Genomic DNA, 18877 nt, shown 5'->3' with positions numbered 1-18877 from the left:
GCCCGATGTCTTTGTTTCCGACGATTGCTTGGATAAATTTGCAATCAAAAAAGCATTACAACAAAGCCGTTCTCTCTCGTGTGCGCATGCAAGAAGAAAGTGCCACCGGGTGCTATGGAAATCCAAGCAAGCAAGCACACAAGCCGGCTGAGAGCAGGATGGTGATAAAGCGCACCTTGCCCCCACCCCAAGTGCCTGCCACTCCATCGGGCGCTAATGAGTTTATATTTGTGTATATTTTTGTAGCCTCGTTATTTTTTGTAGCCGCGGCGTCGCGGCAGCGGACGTAAAATGTGCATTACATGTGGATTTCGATTTCTAGGTCACGAGGGTTGTTTTTGTGTTGCCTTGGGCTTATTGATTCGTCGGCAAGTAGCGTACCTTAAGCGGAATGGAGTGAGTCACTTACCTGACGAAATGGAGTTGACGGATTCGCTTCGCGGGGTGTTCATGAGGGTATTCTGGATAATCGACGGCAGCGGTGGAATCAAGGTCTGATTCGGGTTCACGCCGTTGATCAGGTTGCCGACGATGTGCTGAATGCTGTTTGCGTTGGCCTGGACCGCTTGGCTGGCCATGTTCATCATTCCGTTGAGGTTGTTGTTGCCGACGATACCGTTCATCAGCAGGTTGTTGGCCGCTCCACAACCTCCCAGGTTGTTGTTCCCATTCGATAGGACCGAGTGGCCGTTGTAGGCGTTGTCTTCGTACGAACTCCACAGTTCCAGTTCATCGTAGTTGGGTGACCCGAGCGAATTGGGCGACATGGTCATACCGAGGGCGGCCGAAGACGACGTTACCTCCGAACTGCTGTCGTCCAGCATCCGGAGCGCCGTGAAGCCACCATTGTTGGACCATCTTCTTTTCATCATTTTGCTCTAGCTGCACTGTAGTCTTCCTAGCCCCGTAGATAAAAACTCAACAACACTCCCACCACTTTCTCTTTCTCTCAAGATAAACTCAACTACGAACTCTTGGCGTTCGGCAACAAAGTATAGACTATATATCTATGTAATCAGTATAACACGCACTATATCCCTGTAAGCTCTTCCGCGCAAAGGCCTCACCGTATTCTCCAGGTCACCAATCAAGAAAACCAAAATCACTTAATCCTCAAATCCGTCTCCAGAAACGTCTCTATCGCTCGCGGTAGTTCACAAGTCACACTAGCCAGTACGGCTGATGCTGTTGACTGCACTCCCGAAGGTTTCGCTCAGCGGATCCAACGATGACGAAGACGACGCCCTTCTCCGACCGATTCAGCATGCTGCCGGTGACGCTTCCAGTCTGAATCGATCCGGAGACTCCGCGCATGCTGGGGTGTGCTGTTGAACAAACAAAGGCGCATTAAAGTCAACGAGTCCGCAAACGTACTGTTACTAACCTGAGGATTGCTGAATTCGTGGCGTTGCGAAATTTATGCTAATCGTTCGTTTCCGAGAAATCAAATTTATTGGGACGTAAATCAGAATCAGAACCGCTCCAGATTGTCGAGCAAAACCTAACCTTTAACTAGAGTACGAGAAGCGGCGCGGAAACGGGAGGAGCCATCAACCTGCCATAAATAAGGATCAACGTTCAGCGTGAGTTGGGGAAGACGCCCGACTTAATTTCGAATTCATCCACCGTCGCAAAACCCGAGCGATCGGTGGTTAATGATCGTCAACCCCCCTCTAACTCCGACGAATTATCGCTTTCGGATCGATGATGGTGACGGCGGGGGCGAACCGGTTTCCCGAGAATCGAACGTCGCACGCAAACAAGATTCTACAGGTCGAGAAATTCCGAGTTAATCGATGTCTAATTTGCGCCCCCACTCGGAAGCGCGTTCATCGACAACGATTCGGTTACCTATTTTTATCGCGGGCGAGTCGAGCAAAAAGTAGGTCACCAGCGGATGGACCGATGGATGCACTGTGATAGCGCTCGCAGCAAATACAACTGCACTGATACGCGATCCTTCGGTCGTCGGGGCCAGCCATTCCAAGCCAATGCAAGCGTATGTGGGCAAGCGTTCGGGCGCTGCTGATAAGAGAGTCGGGAAGAATGTGTGGCTTCACGAGTGCGCACTTATCCCAGTTGGGCGCCCGTCGCCGGGCTTCTTGGTGTGAGTGAGGTGCGTCGGAGGTGGCATTGGTATCGGCCATCACACGTCGGGAATGGAAGATAACAGGGTGTCCAGAGGAGCACGCAGGGAAAAAAGGGTTGAATTCACGCGAGATATTCTGGGGACAATGCCAAATGCCAATAACTGTTGTAATGTTCTAAACGATTCTGATCTTTCGTAACATGCACAGCAGTAGTCATCGAACGGATTGCATAAAGCTACGGTTAGAATAATTGAAGTCATTAGTAGACACATCAGTATCGTTAACTCAATGGGACGTGAGTTCTACAGAAAACTGTCCATCAAACTTCTGTACTTAATCTCCAGAAGTGATCTTCCAGTCGTTTGCAAACTTTCTCATTGTCGCATTACTTTCCTATTCAAATTTGACAACCAATGACTAGCAAATTCAGTATTGTTATTTCGCTAGAAATCTCAGTATAGCGAGTTAACGATTTCATGAAATAGACAATTCAGTATCGTTTTTTTTTTATAAAAATTAACATTTTGGTAACAACATATTACATTTCATTTGCCGTAACAGTTCAGATTTGTTTACAGGTGAATTGATTTGGCCTATTTATAAGAGAAAAAAACACGTTTTCAAATTAATTACCCTAAGTTAACCTAAATATATAACGCATTAATCAAAAAAATAGAAGATTGTAACGATTTTTGCCTGAAATTATTAATTATATTATTTGACATTTGTTCCAAAGTTTCAACATTGGATATTCTATGTAACTCATTGGTACTATGCCAGGGAGGAAGCTTCAGAATCATTTTCAAAATTCCTTTCTTCCTGGTATTACAACAGCATACAACATGGCTGGCCTGAAAATTTGTTTGAATAGCAAAAGCTTGTTCTTAAGACAAAGTTTTGATTTTCTATTAATAAGACATTTAACATATTTGTTACAGTTGGCTTGAATGCCCTCAGTGTGATTTTTGAAGTTTATTGATGGAGGAAAGCACACTGATTAGACGATAGCTAGAAGTCTCTGTAGGATTTTTGTCTGGTTTTAAAATTGGAACAACCTTAGAATTTTTCCATTTGTCAGGAAAATATGCTAATTGAAAACATTTGTTCAATATATCAACTAAGAATAATAAACTACTTTCTGGAAGTTTCTTGATGAGGATGTAGAAAATTCCATCATCGCCAGGAGCTTTCATATTTTTTTTTTATTTTTTCAATAATAGTTCTCACTTCTTCCAAATCAGTCTCCCAGGCATTTTCGGAAATGTTCTCTTGATTAGGAATATTTTCGAAGTCCTGAGTAACTTGATTTTCAATTAGACTAGTAAGTCCTAAATTAAAATTGTGCGCGCTTTCAAACTGCATAGCAAATTTTTGAGCTTTTTCGCAATTAGTTAGTAATAATTTGTTTTCCTCTTTCAATGCCGGTATTGGCTTCTGAGGTTTTTTCAAAATTTTAGATAATTTCCAAAAGGGCTTAGAGCCAGGGTCCAATTGAGAAATCTTATTTTCAAAATTTTTGTTTCCTAATTGTGCAAAACATTTGTTGATTTCATTCTGCAAATTCTGCCATGTAATTTTCATAGCAGGATCGCGAGTGCGTTGAAATTGCCTTCTCCTCACGTTTTTGAGGCGGATCAAGAGTTTAAGATCATCGTCTATAATCACGGATTCAAATTTTACTTCACATTTTGGAATAGCAATGCTCTTGGCTTCAACAATGGAATTTGTTAAAGTTTCAAGAGCATTGTCAATATCAAGTTTTGTTTGCAAAAAAGTTGACATCTAGATTACTATCGATGTGTGTTTCATATATATTCCAGTCGGCTCAAAAATAATTGAAAGTGGAGCTGATAGGATTGAGAATCGCTTCATGGGACATTTGAAATGTAACAGGGACATGATCAGAATCAAAATCAGCATGAGTAACTAATTGGCTACAAAGATGACTAGAGTCGGTTAAGACCAAATCAATCGTATTAGGATTTCTAGAAGAGGAAAACATGTAGGGCTATCAGGGTATTGAATTGAGTAATATCCTGAAGAGCACTCATCAAATAAAATTCTGCCGTTGGAATTACTTTGAGAATTATTCCATGACCGATGCTTGGCATTAAAGTCACTAATGACAAAAAATTTTGACTTATTGCGAGTCAATTTTCGCCAGTCAGTTTGGAGCAAATTAACTTGCTGTCCAGAGCATTGAAAAGGCAAGTAGGGGATTGTTCAAATATTACGTAACGCACCAGGGGGAGGGAGGGGGTCTGACATAGTGTTACGGTTCACACAAAAATTTAAAAATTTCCATACAAAAGCTGTTACGTAGGGGATGGAGGGGGTCCAAAATTGGCAAATTTTGCGTTACGTAATATTTGAATGAACCCTAGGCAGCTATGAAAGTATATTTAAAAAGCTGTGTTTCAACAGAAACACCTAAAGTTTCAAAAACTTTAGTTTCAAATGACGAAAACAGTAGATGTTTTATACTCCTATGAATGATGATTGCAACTCCCCCACATGACCCATCAAGTCGATCATTACGATAAACAAAAAAGTTAGGATCTTTTTTTAGTTTGAATCCAGGTTTTAAATACTTTTCAGTAATAACTGCTATATGTACGTTTTTGGCTGTAAAAAAATAAAACAGCTCGTCCTCTTCACCATTCAGAGAACGAGCAGGCTGTCTTGGTAGTGTCATTCTCAAAACACACCCAAGCCGTTCCCATAGGGGACGTTAGCCACAAGGAAGTGACGTTTCAAGTAATACTGTTTAATATGGTATGCCCTCTTCAACATCTAATCCAATTTCTCTCGCCGTTCCCTTACGGTACCTATCCATCTAGTATTCATTGCTTTCTTCTCCATGCTCCCTCTTACTTCGAGCAAAATGGACCGATATGCCGATAAACAAATTCACAATAAAATTATCACGGTCGATATCTTTGTATTTAAAATAATTAAATTATTATTTGGATCCATTAGAAAAACGTAATCCAATAACAATTTGATTAGTAAATTTTACACCGACATGGACTGTCATAGTGGTGGCTTTGAACATTGCATCAATCATTAGATTCAATTGTTCAGTTAGAAAATTAAAATCAGAGACAGACATATTGGAGTGGGTACATTTGATGATTTTCCGTTAGAATTTTCGTTAGACGAAGAGGCGATGTAGAAGTTACCTGTGGCGGCAGGGTTTTTTTTTCATTTGATTTGAAACAAGTAGAATGGATACTGATAGTACGAATAGGTGAGGAGTTCAAATTACCTGCTACGATATCGGCAAAGGATTTTCCTTGAGTAGATACATTCGAAATTAAAAGATTCGAACGGCTACCCGACGAATTATAATTAGTTGGTGAATGATCATGATTATGATCTAGCTGATGGGTATGATTCCTAATCAAGCGATCGTTAACTGAAAAATGAGCATTGTGCGATACTCTACCAGGGAAATTCCGGAAACGACCATTATCGTAACGGATATTACTGTTCGTCTGTCTGGCTTGAGCCTCGACGACTTGCCTACGCGAAGGGCAAGCCCAAAAATTTGACTTATGATTGCCCCCGAATTTCTAGCATATAAACCTGGAGATAGCTTTCTTCACTGGACAAACGTCCTTGGCGTGAGAAGAACCTCCACAAATCATGCATTTAGCATCCATGCGACATTTTTTTGTACCATGACCCCACTTTTGGCACAGACGACACTGAGTGAGGTTCTGGTAATTTCCTCCAGGTTTCTGGAAATGTTCCCATGTCACTCGGACATCGAAAATAAGTCTAGCTTTTTCTAAAGCTTTCATTATTATTTAGATCTTTTTTGTTAAAGTGAACTAAATAATATTCTTGAGAAAGCCCTTTCCGAACAATGCCAGATTGGGTTCTCTTTTTCATAATGATTACTTGGACTGGGGAAAATCCAAGTAAACCATTTATTCCATTTTTGATCTCTTCAGGTGACTTATAGTCACTTGAGAGACCTTTCAAAACAACTTTGAACAAACGTTCAGTTTTGTCGTCATAAGTGAAGAAAATGTGCTTCGTCTCTTCAAAATGTTTGAGAAGAAGTTCGCGATATTAAAGAGTTTCCGGCAAAACGCGACAGTCTCCTTTCTTTGCTATTTGGAAGGAGATCTTGATTCCCTAATGGAGTTCAAGATCTCCTGCCTAAATCTCCCAAATTCGGAACAACTGACCACGATAGGCGACACTCTTTGCTTCCTCACTTGAATCAAAAAGCCTGGGCTAGAGGCTGCTTCGATTTGGTGTTCGGAAAATTTTTTCTAGAACATCAAACTGATTGCTCATTTCGATGTAATTACTAGCAATATCCATTTCACCCTTGGAAGAAAGTTCGCATTCCGGGGAAACGTCCTTTCTTCCATTCTTGCCACGTTTAGTGACAGTATTAAATCCCAATTTTTTGGAAGGAAGCTGTGAATTCAGAGATTCACCCTTCCTTTTGTTTGTAGTTGCAACCATCTTTAGTGAATAAACGAAAGAAGACTAGACCTCCCAAGAGGTTTTTTCCCGAGACGGTGTCCAAGAAGGATTACCACCGCAAGCTTTCGCCAAAGGATCCAACGAAAAATCGAAGGCACGGGTCCAAACAAGGATCGTGAAGGGATCAATAGTAGAAAAAATAGTACTGAAAAGTACTGTTTTAGTAGCACTGAAAAGTACTGTTTTATTGCTTCAGGTAGTTTTTCAATAAAAACTTCCAAGAGAAAATTCCCAACCAAACGCTTCGACACTGTTCTACAACCTGCTCCAATCCGCTTCAAGAAGCGCTTTCCCAATTGTCTGCCTGCAACTACTTTGAGCGATCTGATCCCTATTTACCCAAATAGTCCCAACCGTAAACACGGCCCCATTAGATTCCATAGTCGTAGTTACCGTACCTACATGGAGGATTATAAGCCCTGCACCCGCCGAAGTCCACAAACCCCCCATCTTCAGAGACTGAAACGCCGTCCTCAGGCGTCGCCTGAGCGCAGCCTGAAATTGTGCCACAAACTTGCATCCGTCGTCCAAACAATCATTATCATCGTATCGTCATCATCCCGCGCTCCCGACGGTGAAAACGATGTTCCAGAGAGCGGGAAGACACTCGGCTTATATTTACATAATGATACTGCTGCATTGATTACAGATAGTGTCTCTCCGTCCGCAAGTCGTCTTTCCTCGCGCTCGGAGCCGCCGCCGGACTTCGACGAGGTTGGTTGTTATCACAAGTGCACTTGTGGACTGCAGTCAACTGGGACTGCACGCGGTATTCGTCGTCGTCGTCGTCAACTCGGCAGAGGGAGAGAGAGCGACAGCGAAAGCCGAGCAGAATATGTGTTATCAAGGTTGTGTTCCGCTCTCTCCGCTGCCACAAGTCGACACCCGCGGAGTTTCCGATGATGACGACGACGACGACAACGATCAAAAAGCGAAGGAACGCATTCAGGGACGAAGGTATCGCTTGCAGCAGGTCCGATTCTTGCTGCAACGAAGGTGAGCCAGAATGGGACCCGGCGATGATGATTAGGGCCAGTCGATTACAGGATTGATTGTTTTCGTGGAGGTAAAATGATGTGGAACAGGAGCAGTTTTGAGTTCGTGAGAGGTTCAAAGTACTTCGGGCGGGGTAATTATAGGTTGCGATAATGAGCAGGGTGGCCGGGTTCCCTAACACGGACTTCAAAGCAGACCTGTTCGGTATTTTTTGTGACTTCAGCCTTTACGATGAGAGGTTTGCTTGATAGTAAAGTAATTTTGCACAGAGTTTGCAAATTTTAAGAATGGAACAACATGCTTTAAATGAATCATATTTTGTAATGAGGGATGCCCATTTTTCTCAAATAAACGATCAAAATAGATGGATGTTCGGATGGATCAACGGAAAAAGTCGACCTGCCATCCCTAGGACATAGAATTTCAATTGAAAAATTCATTGCAAGAAGTGCGCTTTCTAATGCAGGTTTTAAAAAGGAAGAAAATTCATTTGTGAAACTGAAAGAGATGCGAACCGTCAAGTTCTGAGTCGATTAATCGATAATCGATTCGACATCCCTGCGCGTATTGTTTCGAGTAAAAAAATCTCTACCAAATCGACAGTTGAACTAATTTGACTTTTCATTCGAAGATTCCTTTCTAATTTTGGGTTCCAGCTTTGCCAACTCATCCCCTTCATTACGAAGCCAAACGAAACGACGAACGCGTTCCAATACATTCAAAAGTGCACAAAGAACCAACCTCAGGAATCGAACCCAAAAGAAGGATAATGATGAACGAAACGAACGAACGAAAAACACCGAAAAGTGAAGGGAACCCATCGAAAAGGAAGGTTCGAAATAGTTGGTTGGAAGCAACCAAGGGAAAGGACCTACGAGAATGCCCAAATGCACAGAAGCGAGCATCGAAACGAACAGGTTGGGATTTTTTTATCTCTTGATATTCTCCATTCTCTTCGAGGTTGTTTTAAATTTAAACATCTCAAACCGGATTGTGATTTGGATGATTTTTTTTTTTGTGCTGCTTCAGCCGATCGCTTTCGATGCGCTGATGATAAGGTATAATAATAAAAAGGATCTCACCGCGCGCCGCCAAGTTATCCCTTTCGTCGTTTTTCTCTCATTCGAATTAAATGGAATGTGTGATGTCGACTGGTCGTTTTTGTTTTGGGGGGTGCAAAAATGTTGCACAGGTCAAAACAAATTGCTGGCGATGAGCGATGAGGACAGCAAACGACGAACGACGAACGGTTGGGGTTTATGGGGTATTTTGGGGAATCCACCGAAAGGAATGCTTTGTCTGAAGGCCTCCCATCAAAAGCAGCGCGAAATGGCAGATCAAGTGGAAAATTAAATGCCATCTCGGCTTGGGATGGCGTGTGAGATTCTGAGAACTCGATTGGTGGAATGTTTCTTCTGTGTTTAAGGTGAAGATGAATCGAAGCCAAACCCCAGATTTTCAAGATCACGGATCTGGAGAACCAAACATCCGTTTGGGCTGGAAACTTAATCGTTTGGTCAGTAGCTGGTGGTGACCAATCGACCAAGTTTTCAGCTCTAACGGGTACTTGGTTCTCCAGATTTGTGCTCTTGAAAATGTTGAGCTTGGCTTCGATTCATCTTCACCTTAAACAGATATTTGTGCATGTTGGGCTAAGCACACATTCGATGACAAGAAAAGGCCTTTTCGTAACATCGAGTTATTTAATAAACTAAAGACAAGTATTTTGATCTATACGACGCAAAGTTAGGGGTCAATTTGAAGAATCTTTAATTTCGATTTTCATTTTGTATTAGTACACAAAATTAAATCAATGTTCATAACATTTTAGATCAGCATGACGAATAAAGAACACAACAGTTAAACAGATAATCGGTGAAGAGGAATCGATCATTGCAGTTACACCCCTATGAACGCGAGAAATGATGCTGCAATCCGTATATGCCTTTTCATGTTACATGTCCGTGTTTGCAATTGTTTACATCGGTGAAGGACCGGTGAATACACGGGGCTGACGTAAGGCCTGTTTACGAGACGTTCCAAATCAGCTGATCTTAAAGAACTTTGACAGATGTAAACAAATGCAAACACGGACCTGTCACTTGAAAAGGCCGATTTCCGTAGAAAAACTGTAATAGCGCTTCAAGATCAGCTGATTTGGAACCTCTCGTGAAAAGGCCAATACATTCTGAAAACAGGGCGAAAAGGCTTTTACAAATAATGCTTGCTATTAAGAAATGTCAACTGTTTAGAAAGGCGTGTTGGGTTTTAGGTGGTGTCCTATGGGTAATCAGGATGATAATAAGGAATTTTGACGAATTTACTAATGGCGAATTTCGTCGTGTTTTTTATCCATTCAAAGACCTTTTAAAATTTAGGAGACAAACGCCCGTAGCAACAGATTTATTACGATGGAAGTATCAGACGTTACGGGCTGGTAGAAAATGCAAGAATCAGTTTTAAAACTTCTTCTCTAATCAGGACTAAGGAGATTAAATCGAACCAATGCGTTATATAAAATGCGTGAGATAAAAGTTTTGTTGTATTTTTTACAGCAAAAACTGCTTAACTCTAAAGGCCTATTCGGTTTAATTCTTTACCAAATATATAAAAAAATACATATTTGAAGTGTTAATTCTGAATGGGAGATGGTTAACTAGACAATATTAAAACCTGTTTTTTTTTATTTTGTCCAACGTTTCGGTTCGTTTGGGATCTTAGGGACTTAACTGTTACAGTTTTTTTTGTCACACTGTGGTTCGGTAGAACCTGAATTGTAACAATTGAGTCCTTGAAGTAGGTCCCAAACGGACCGAAACGTTGGACAAAATAAAATAACAGTTTTTTATTTGGTCAGGACTGAGAAGCCAATCCAACATTAACAGGCCCATCATTGAGCAAGTTAAATGTCAGATCCGTTTAAAACTAGGCTAATCTGATTCTAAACTAAGACAATGTTCATCCAATCTCCAATCTAATGTTTGGTCAGTGTAAAGCTTCCAAGTTAACAGCTTTTGCTTGATTATGAACATAAAGACCAATACAAGGTTTTAAGCCAGTAATAAGTCTGTTTTATAATGGACCAGTCCAAAAATAAGACAACTCAAAGTACAAAACATTTTTTTTTCGCCAAATCGGTAATTTTTTGCTGAATTTTTCTAAATTGACTTGTGAGCATTTTTTTTTGCAGAAATGTTTGTTTAGTTTTCTGAATTTTTCAACAGATTCTGCTGATAATCAGCAACGTCATACTATAATTTCAGCATATTTTTTACTGAAGACTTCTGTTTGTAAAAAATTGTAAAATATATTGCTGAACTAGTCTAGTGTGTAGTTCAATCTGATGATGGGAATGTTCAATATTGAGCTGACCTAATATAGAACCAGTTCAGCAACACAAAATTTTTAACTATTCTCTCTTCAATATTTCGCTTTCAATATTAGCCCAATCTGATTTTAGATTATTATTAAGCTTCCAAGTTACAATTTATTATTATTTTAAAGACCAATACAAGGTAATGAACTACTTCTAAATCATTATTATATCTGGAGTTAGTCTGTTTCCAAAGCACCTGCTAAAAACAAGACAGTCCTAAGTTCACAGCAACATTGTTTGCCATATTAGCATTTTTTTTTTGCTGAATTTTGTCAAACTATTGATCAGCATTTTTTGCTATTTTTTTATTTAGTTTGCTGAATTTTTCAGCAGATCCTGATGATTTTCACTCATTTTATGCTATTTGTTTGTTATACTAGAAGTTTGTTCATCTGAAGATTTCAACTCACAAAAAATATAAAAAATATTACTGAACAACTGTTGTGTTAAGGTCTAATGATGGTCATGTTCAATATTTAGCTGAGCTGGATACACTGATTTTTGAATATTCCCCATAGTACCATACAATTTTGAGAAGAGATTTATTCTGGATTTCACGTATCCAGACATCCAGAAATGGTATGAAAATTAACATATAAACTCGTTTACTTGCACAAATAACATCATAACCGTACAAAATGGTAACGGAAATCGTTTGAAAATTTTATGGTTAAGATGCATAACGTCCTTATCGTTCACTGTAGATTCAATAGTACAAAACAACAGTTGTTGAGAAATATGGCACGCATACCTGGATTCACGATATTATTAATCAATTTGAATGAACCTAACATTTGATTTCACAGGGTTTTGGTTTATGGTCCAAACTTTCAGAAAGTCCTTGCCTCAAAATATTCTATCGGTGAAAAACTCAAATATTCGAGTTTCGATATTTTATATTAAAAATCTCCGGTCGACGACTCATCAAGCATAGTATGAAATTACCTTTCATGACTTTTAGATTAATTGTTAAAATAGAAATTTAAGTTCGAAAACAATGCGAATCGGATTTGAAAAAAAAAATTAAATCGAACATTTTATAGCTTTTAACTGAGGGTTCATGTAGAATATGACATTACGGATCCGAAACAATTTTGAAATTATTTCTTGTTTAATCTTTGCAACTTAGCTATCTTTGTTAGTTAGGAGATGTACTGGTCTTTGGACCAGTTAACTAGCGAAAAGCTCAGTATGATATTTAGTGTTATCTAATTAAGTTTCTATTGAGTCTTTTACCTGGGCAATAACACAGAGAACATTTATTCCCAAAGCTAGCAAAGAGAGCTTAGTTACAATGTTGACTAATCTAATTATTTTAGAAATTTATTTGGCTCTGTAATGCCATATATCACATGAGCCATCAGTTAAATGTAATAACATATTCGACTTTAGATGTCTTCAAGTCTTGTTTGCATTGTTTTAGATTAAAAAACATATAAGGCTATGAGTCATGAAAGGCATTTTGATACTCTGTGTCCTAAATCCTAAGTCGTCTGCTTAGGACTTTTTCATATAAAAAATTATAACTCGAATATTTCAATTTTTCACCGAGGATTTTCTGAAAGTTTGGACCCTGTAAGTTTCATAATATTTTGTCAAGACGGCACAGTACATACGAAGAGTTGAGTGAATTTAACTGTCCATTGAATATAAAGAACTTAGTCATTTGATTATTTTCACGAACCAAATTCGGGGTTCAAGAGTTGAACTAAATTACTATAATTAGACCATTCGATTCACTCCTGGACGCAACGATAGTCGTCTTTACGAACAATAAGAGAGACCGCATGGTGAATCTATTAAAATTTGTAGCATTACATTCGATGAATTCAAGTCGCCGTTAAGCGAAACTTTTTCGCAATCGCGCAATCGCTCAAGTGCAATAGGATCCTAAAGCCCTGTCCCAATTTTAGTGCTAAACGCTTAAGTTTAGGCCAAATCACATGTTTACTCAATTTTTTAATGTTTTGCGTTTGTTTAAGTCAAAAAAATTGTCTCAGGTTTTATTTAGATTTTGTCACACCCCTTGGCTTAAACTCAAATTAAGGGTGTATTTTGTTTTCCGTGTCTCTTCCAAAATGTCAGATAGGAACAACCCCGGTGTTAAAACTAAAACCCCTGTGGTGTTTTTGTTAACTAAGCGAAAGTTAAACATAATCAAAAGTGTCAAGGTTCATTTATGGACCCAATTTTTAAATTAAAGTTCAAATATGATTTAGCCGTTATTTGAACAAGAAAGATTGCTAAAGCAGTAACATGCTCTTTCGTGTCATTAAATAAAAACAAGATTTCATTAAACATTTAAGGACCCTATTCATCATCAGCCAATTGAGCTAAACTTGACGTTTGTTGAATTTTATGTGTAGCATCTGGCAGTGTACCTCCATTTTTGCTACTACCCGATCAGAAAGGAGTAACACAATTATAAATACCAGAGGTATTGTTTCAAAAAATATTTTATAATACAATTGTAGCCTTATAATAATAGGTAACATGCAATCCCGTGCAAAATATTGGGGTCGCACATTAAAAACTACACAAAAGTGTTTTGTCTATATCACTGTGATTACATATTCACTTGGAACTCTCTATGACTTATTACATCGTACGTATTTTGCCCAAAACAACTTTTGATTTTATCCACTAGATTTTCATTTCAACTTTTGAAATTTTGTGGAAAGCCTCTCTGGTAATTTTAAATACAGATGACCATTTTAAGTCCAGTTTCAGAACCCCGTTTTTGGTTCCAAAAGACCGATCTAGGAAGAAGTCTGATGAAAATCCAAGAAGAGTTCTTATGAGAAACCAGGAAGGATTTTGGTAAGAATCCTTGAAGGATTTGATCTAAAATCCGCGAAGAATTCCGATACGGATCTAGGAAGGATTTGGATAACAAGCCTTGGACGAATTCTGGTGCGAATATTTATCCTGGAATGATTCTGATGAAAGTATTCTGAAGAAAAATTTGGAAGGGAATCCTTTGGAAATTCTGATGAGAATCCTGAAGCGGTTCCGATGAGTATCATGGATGGATTCTGATAAGTTTCCTGACACGATTCTAACAAAAATTCTGCATCGATATTGATGAAATCCTGAAAGGTATCTGATGAGAATCGCGAGAGGATTCTGATGAACACTTTGAAAGGATTTGATAAGAATCCTGGGAAAATTTCTAATGCTAACCCTACGAGGATTTTAATGAGAATCCTGAAAAAAAATCAGAAGAGAATCCTGAGAGAAATTTGATGAGAATCCTGAGAGAATTCTGAAGAGTGTTCTGAGAGGAATTTGATGGGAATCCGGCGGGGAATCTGATATGAGTCCAGCGATGAATCGAATGAGAATCATGAGAGGATACTGGAGAGAATTCTGTGAAATCTTTGAGGCCAAATGATTATTGTCGTTTGCAAATATCCCACATGAGCTCACGAGACTTGATACATACTATATCGATTCTATGACACTACCCCGAACGCCACTACCCCGAATGCCACTACCCCGAACGCCATTACCCCGAAAGCCATTACCTCGAATGGGTCATTACCCCGAACGCCACTACCCCGAATGGGTCACTACCCCGAACGCCATTACCCCGAAAGCATACAATTTGGAACTTATTCTAGTGATAGAGTGGGGAGATAATTGTACGATTCCTTATGAGTAATTAACGAGTGGCTCAACAATTCATATTTCAAACATTAGAAGAGATAAAAGCAGCTAGTTTTTTAGCTAATAATTTTTGAATACTAAGTTTTATTTCGATTTTTAATTTTGGTGAGATTCACACAGCCACATTGCAATGCTCTGAAGAACAGCCCATTTCAAAAAGAAGGGTGAATTTATTATGCAAAGGATAGCTATAATATGCACAAAATTATGATGTAGTAAAGTTTCTTATTGGACGCCGGAACCCACTTTCTTTACTCATTGTAGGTGTCGGGCTACTAGCATTAAGATCTCCTTAAAGAATTTGTTTCGTAAACGGTGGTAATGGAAGATCATCCTGAGATAATTGCTGCAAGTGTTCGTCTATGGAACCCGCTTAAAAACCAACCTGATAGACAACCGTTCCACTAAACCAAGGAAACGTTAATACACTTGTACGTGTTAGAAAAACGGCGGCTTTTGATTGCCGCTACAGTAAAAATTTTCGTTTTTTTGTGGGATCATTAATTTGAATTTCGATGAGACAATCACAATTTTTTTCCAATTCAGCACAATGAAGAAATGATGATGACAGCAAAGCGGTGAGCAAATTCATAAGAGATCTGTCTGTTTCAATACAAGAAGATGAAACAAAGGGAAAATTACTGATTAGAATTATAGGAGGATTCACTTGAGTGAATGCCTTCAGGATATATTCCTTCAAAAAAAGCTGTTCTATATGGAAATATTAATGACTAGCTTGTCCAACGTAAACTTGAAAGAACAGCCTATTTAAGAAAGAAGGGGAAATTTCTGGTGAAATGTTTGCAGCTATGACGTGAATGATCACTGTAACAACGTGATATGTAACAATATGATATGTCATAGCATGCTATGACACAACATATATACACAAGAAAGGAAAATATTTGCTTTAAAACAAAATTGAACTATGGACACCACCAAGAAGTTCAAATATCTGTGTTCACGCAGCTGTTCAGCAAGATCATATTAAGGGTTATGGGTTCAAATTCCTCCAGTGGTGGATCTTATGCATTAAGCATTTCCTTGACGTTCTATGTCCAGGAACAATAGAACATGTATAATAATGGTAAGTTGAAAAGGAGAGGTCTCAGTCAATAAACGGCTTATTTTATCAAAAGCCCATTCACAAATTTCGTAACGCTGGAGGGGACAAAAAATGTTGTCCATACAAAAAGTGGTACGAATGGGTGGGTAGGTGTCAAAAATAGAAATTAAGAAATTTGTAAATGAACCCTTGAACTGCGAAAGTGCCCACTGGGCTGATAAAAAGGTACCTCCGAAAGAGTGAGAAAAGTTGCCAACAATATATTTCGAAAGAAGAGCTGACATGAAAAAGAAGGGAAAATATATGATGAACATTTTACCGATGAATTTTACGCGCCATTAATTACCAGTTTGCATAAGAGACGCATTTTTGCCCGAAAAACAATATATTTCACTGTATTTCATACTATTCGGGGTAGTGGCGTTAGGGGTAATGACCCATTCGGGGTAATGGCTTTCGGGGTAGTGACTCATTCGGGGTAGTGGCATTCGGGGTAGTGGTGTTCGGGGTAGTGGCGTTCGGGGTAATGGGATGGAGCCACTATATCCTTTCACTTTCTCATACATTCGAAATATATTGAAATTTGATCAAGAATCACTAGTGGAATAGGAGTTGTACACTACATTTCCGACTGTATATCTGGATTGGCCACCGGTATCCAAATCTATGTGGATGCATTTGGAGGTGCAACTAATTCCCTACACAGAACTTTTAATATTTTGATAATTGATCAATCGAGTCAAAAGATATGAGCAAAAGAGTCGTCCACGCTATTTGGTTCATATTATTGAGTTATTTTTCTGCTATGCCTTTCACTCGATCAGAAATCCGGTCAATGGATAACAATAAAATTTTATCCAAATTATTTCAATATTTGTTACAAACAACATTTATTTTCTTTTTTGTAAGGAACACACTGAGTTTACCATTACAAAGGCTGTTATAAATTCGTTCTGATCAAAACACATAACTTCCAACTTTAACATAATTTGTTGTATAAATTCTGCAAGCAATCGCCTAAAAATTGTCATTTTTCTAATGAGTTATATTTTCGTTTCAATTATAAAACATTTTGTTGCAGGAAGTTTTGTTATAATTTTTGTTATTTGTTTAATCATCCAAAATTTTAACATATTTTGTCAAATAAAAGATTGAACTAACTGGATAACAAACTCTGCTAAAATTATGTTGAACTCCACTGTTTGGAAACTCTTACAGCAACATCTGTCTTTTGCGACAAAAGTGTAACAAATTCAAATTGCCAGATAGGTCACCATAAACTTGCCATAAAAATCTGATTTTTTTTCCCAAGAAACTCAAAAAAATATAATTCGCTTTGTTAGACCATTTCGCAAAAGTTTGGAGGTCGCCGCTGGACAGCAACCGAGCACAGCTATAGTCGCATACCTGTGCGTCTAGCTGAAACAACCTCGCCGCAAATCAATTCGACTCACCATTAACAAGCAATTAAAGCTGCCAGAAATAAAAGCACTCGCTCACTCGGTCGGTCGGTTGGTTGGTAGCAACCGGCGTCGAATCCGTAAATTGTCGGACTCCACAATAGAAAAAAGGAAGCCACTTGATCCCCGTCGATTCAGATCGACGAGCTAGATTCGATTCCGCGCCCCGCCGCCGTCTCTCCGTTGTTGGTTATGTGGCGTCACGCATGAGATCTTGCCCCGATCTCCACCTGGGGAAGTAATTTCCCATAAATGCTACCGTGTCGTCGTCGATGATGACGACGACGAAGAGGGGCATGGACAAAGTCGGTGAACTCGTTGAAGGACGATCACTACTACAAGTCTTGCTTCCCGCCTCTCTCCCTCTTCCACTGCTTCTAACCGAAACCGATTTCGTAGGGATTCCACCTGACTGTGCGCAGCCCTGCTGCACAAAGGTCGTCCAACGAGAATTTCTTTCGAGGTTCACTTCGCTATCGGACATTGCCTCTCTGCGTTGGACTCGATTCGTCAGGTACCGGCCGAGCAGCAATCAGTGGGAATGCACTTCAAGTGGTAGTTCATGGTCATAGTAAATTATTGCATCGACTACCTACTTAATAATAACAACAACCACATTCAGGGGTGAGCGGTGCAAGTGACGACGATCGCCGGTTAGGTCTGGACAAGGTGTAGAACGTTGAACCTTTCGATCAGAACGACTGCGCTGGCAGGCAGACAGCTGTGCGTTTGACCACGCTGCGCATCGCACTCACCTATTGTGAGTGAGTGAGTGTGTCTGCGTTTCCTATGGTAATTAAACGACGGCAGCGGCGCAACTACGCGGAGAGGGTGCACTGCCAAACCACACAAAACGTTCTCACCCTGAACTAGAACTTGGGCGAAGGTGCCGGGTGATCGCCGCCGCCGCCGCCGTTGTGGCGCATCGTAGATAGGTACAATGCAGTTCAAGTCACGCACAGGTCCGCAGTGGACCGCGAAGCGGTGGCGCAGCACAAGAGATAGAACATTGACTTTCGGTTGGTGGGGTACCCCTCGTGAGTTGCATTGGAAGAAGAGTAAGCAAAAGTAGCATAGATCGCGTCAGAAATGGACTATTCGATCTTTCGATCGAAAGTGTTAGATTTTAGATGAACTCATTTGAACAGCAATGTCTGTCCGAATGCTCCACACCGATCATTCGACTCCAAAGGAAATTCTGAGTGTCCTATCAAAAATTTTGTGAAAACTATGATTACACAATTCTTTTGAAACGTTTATCAGTAATAATTTTGGAGAAACTTCTCTGTTGACATCGTCGTTCGCTAGTTTCTAGTTTTCCATTCATATTAGCACAGTTTGTTCTACTAAGGAAAATCGATTTGTAAGTTTTAAAGTAGGCCCCAAATTGCTCTATTACTAGCCAATTGGGTGCCATTTTCGTCCAAACCATCCACAACAGTCAAGTGGGTTATTGAATATTCATTGGGACTGCCTGGATGGAAGAAAGCATAAAAAATGGAAAGGGATCATCACATTGTGATGATCCAGTTCACCCGATGCCCCCGCATCATGACCGAATAATAATTAGTACCCGCAGATGGCGTATGGTTCAAATTGTGAACTGTATAGTTTGCGCAGTAAGGTGATACTTTCGATTTCGGTGCGGTTAACACTTTTGGATAAAACGAAGCACCGGGACGCCTGTCAGAAATCATGATCAACTTTTTTCATG

At 39.6% G+C, this 18877-nt stretch overlaps 1 protein-coding gene across 2 annotated transcripts in view; it reads right to left on the bottom strand.

Moving 5' to 3' along the window:
* LOC5572184 (ecdysone receptor) overlaps positions 1-18877 on the bottom strand; it is a 754961-nt gene that overhangs the window by 148541 nt on the left and 587543 nt on the right. Inside the window, exon 2 of one of the 2 annotated variants that reach the window (XM_021854525.1) lies at positions 410-1325. The exons of the other annotated variant lie outside the window; for it this stretch is intronic. Coding sequence (XP_021710217.1) covers positions 410-872 — 463 coding nt within the window. The 5' untranslated portion in view covers positions 873-1325. The remainder of the gene's footprint in view (positions 1-409; positions 1326-18877) is intronic. 2 annotated transcript variants of the gene reach the window in all.

The sequence above is a fragment of the Aedes aegypti genome, chromosome 3 (genome assembly GCF_002204515.2).
Source record: "Aedes aegypti strain LVP_AGWG chromosome 3, AaegL5.0 Primary Assembly, whole genome shotgun sequence".
NCBI classification, from domain to species: domain Eukaryota; kingdom Metazoa; phylum Arthropoda; class Insecta; order Diptera; family Culicidae; genus Aedes; species Aedes aegypti.
The sequence above is the reverse complement of the archived record's forward strand: the minus strand, read 5'-3'. Positions and strand labels throughout refer to the sequence as shown.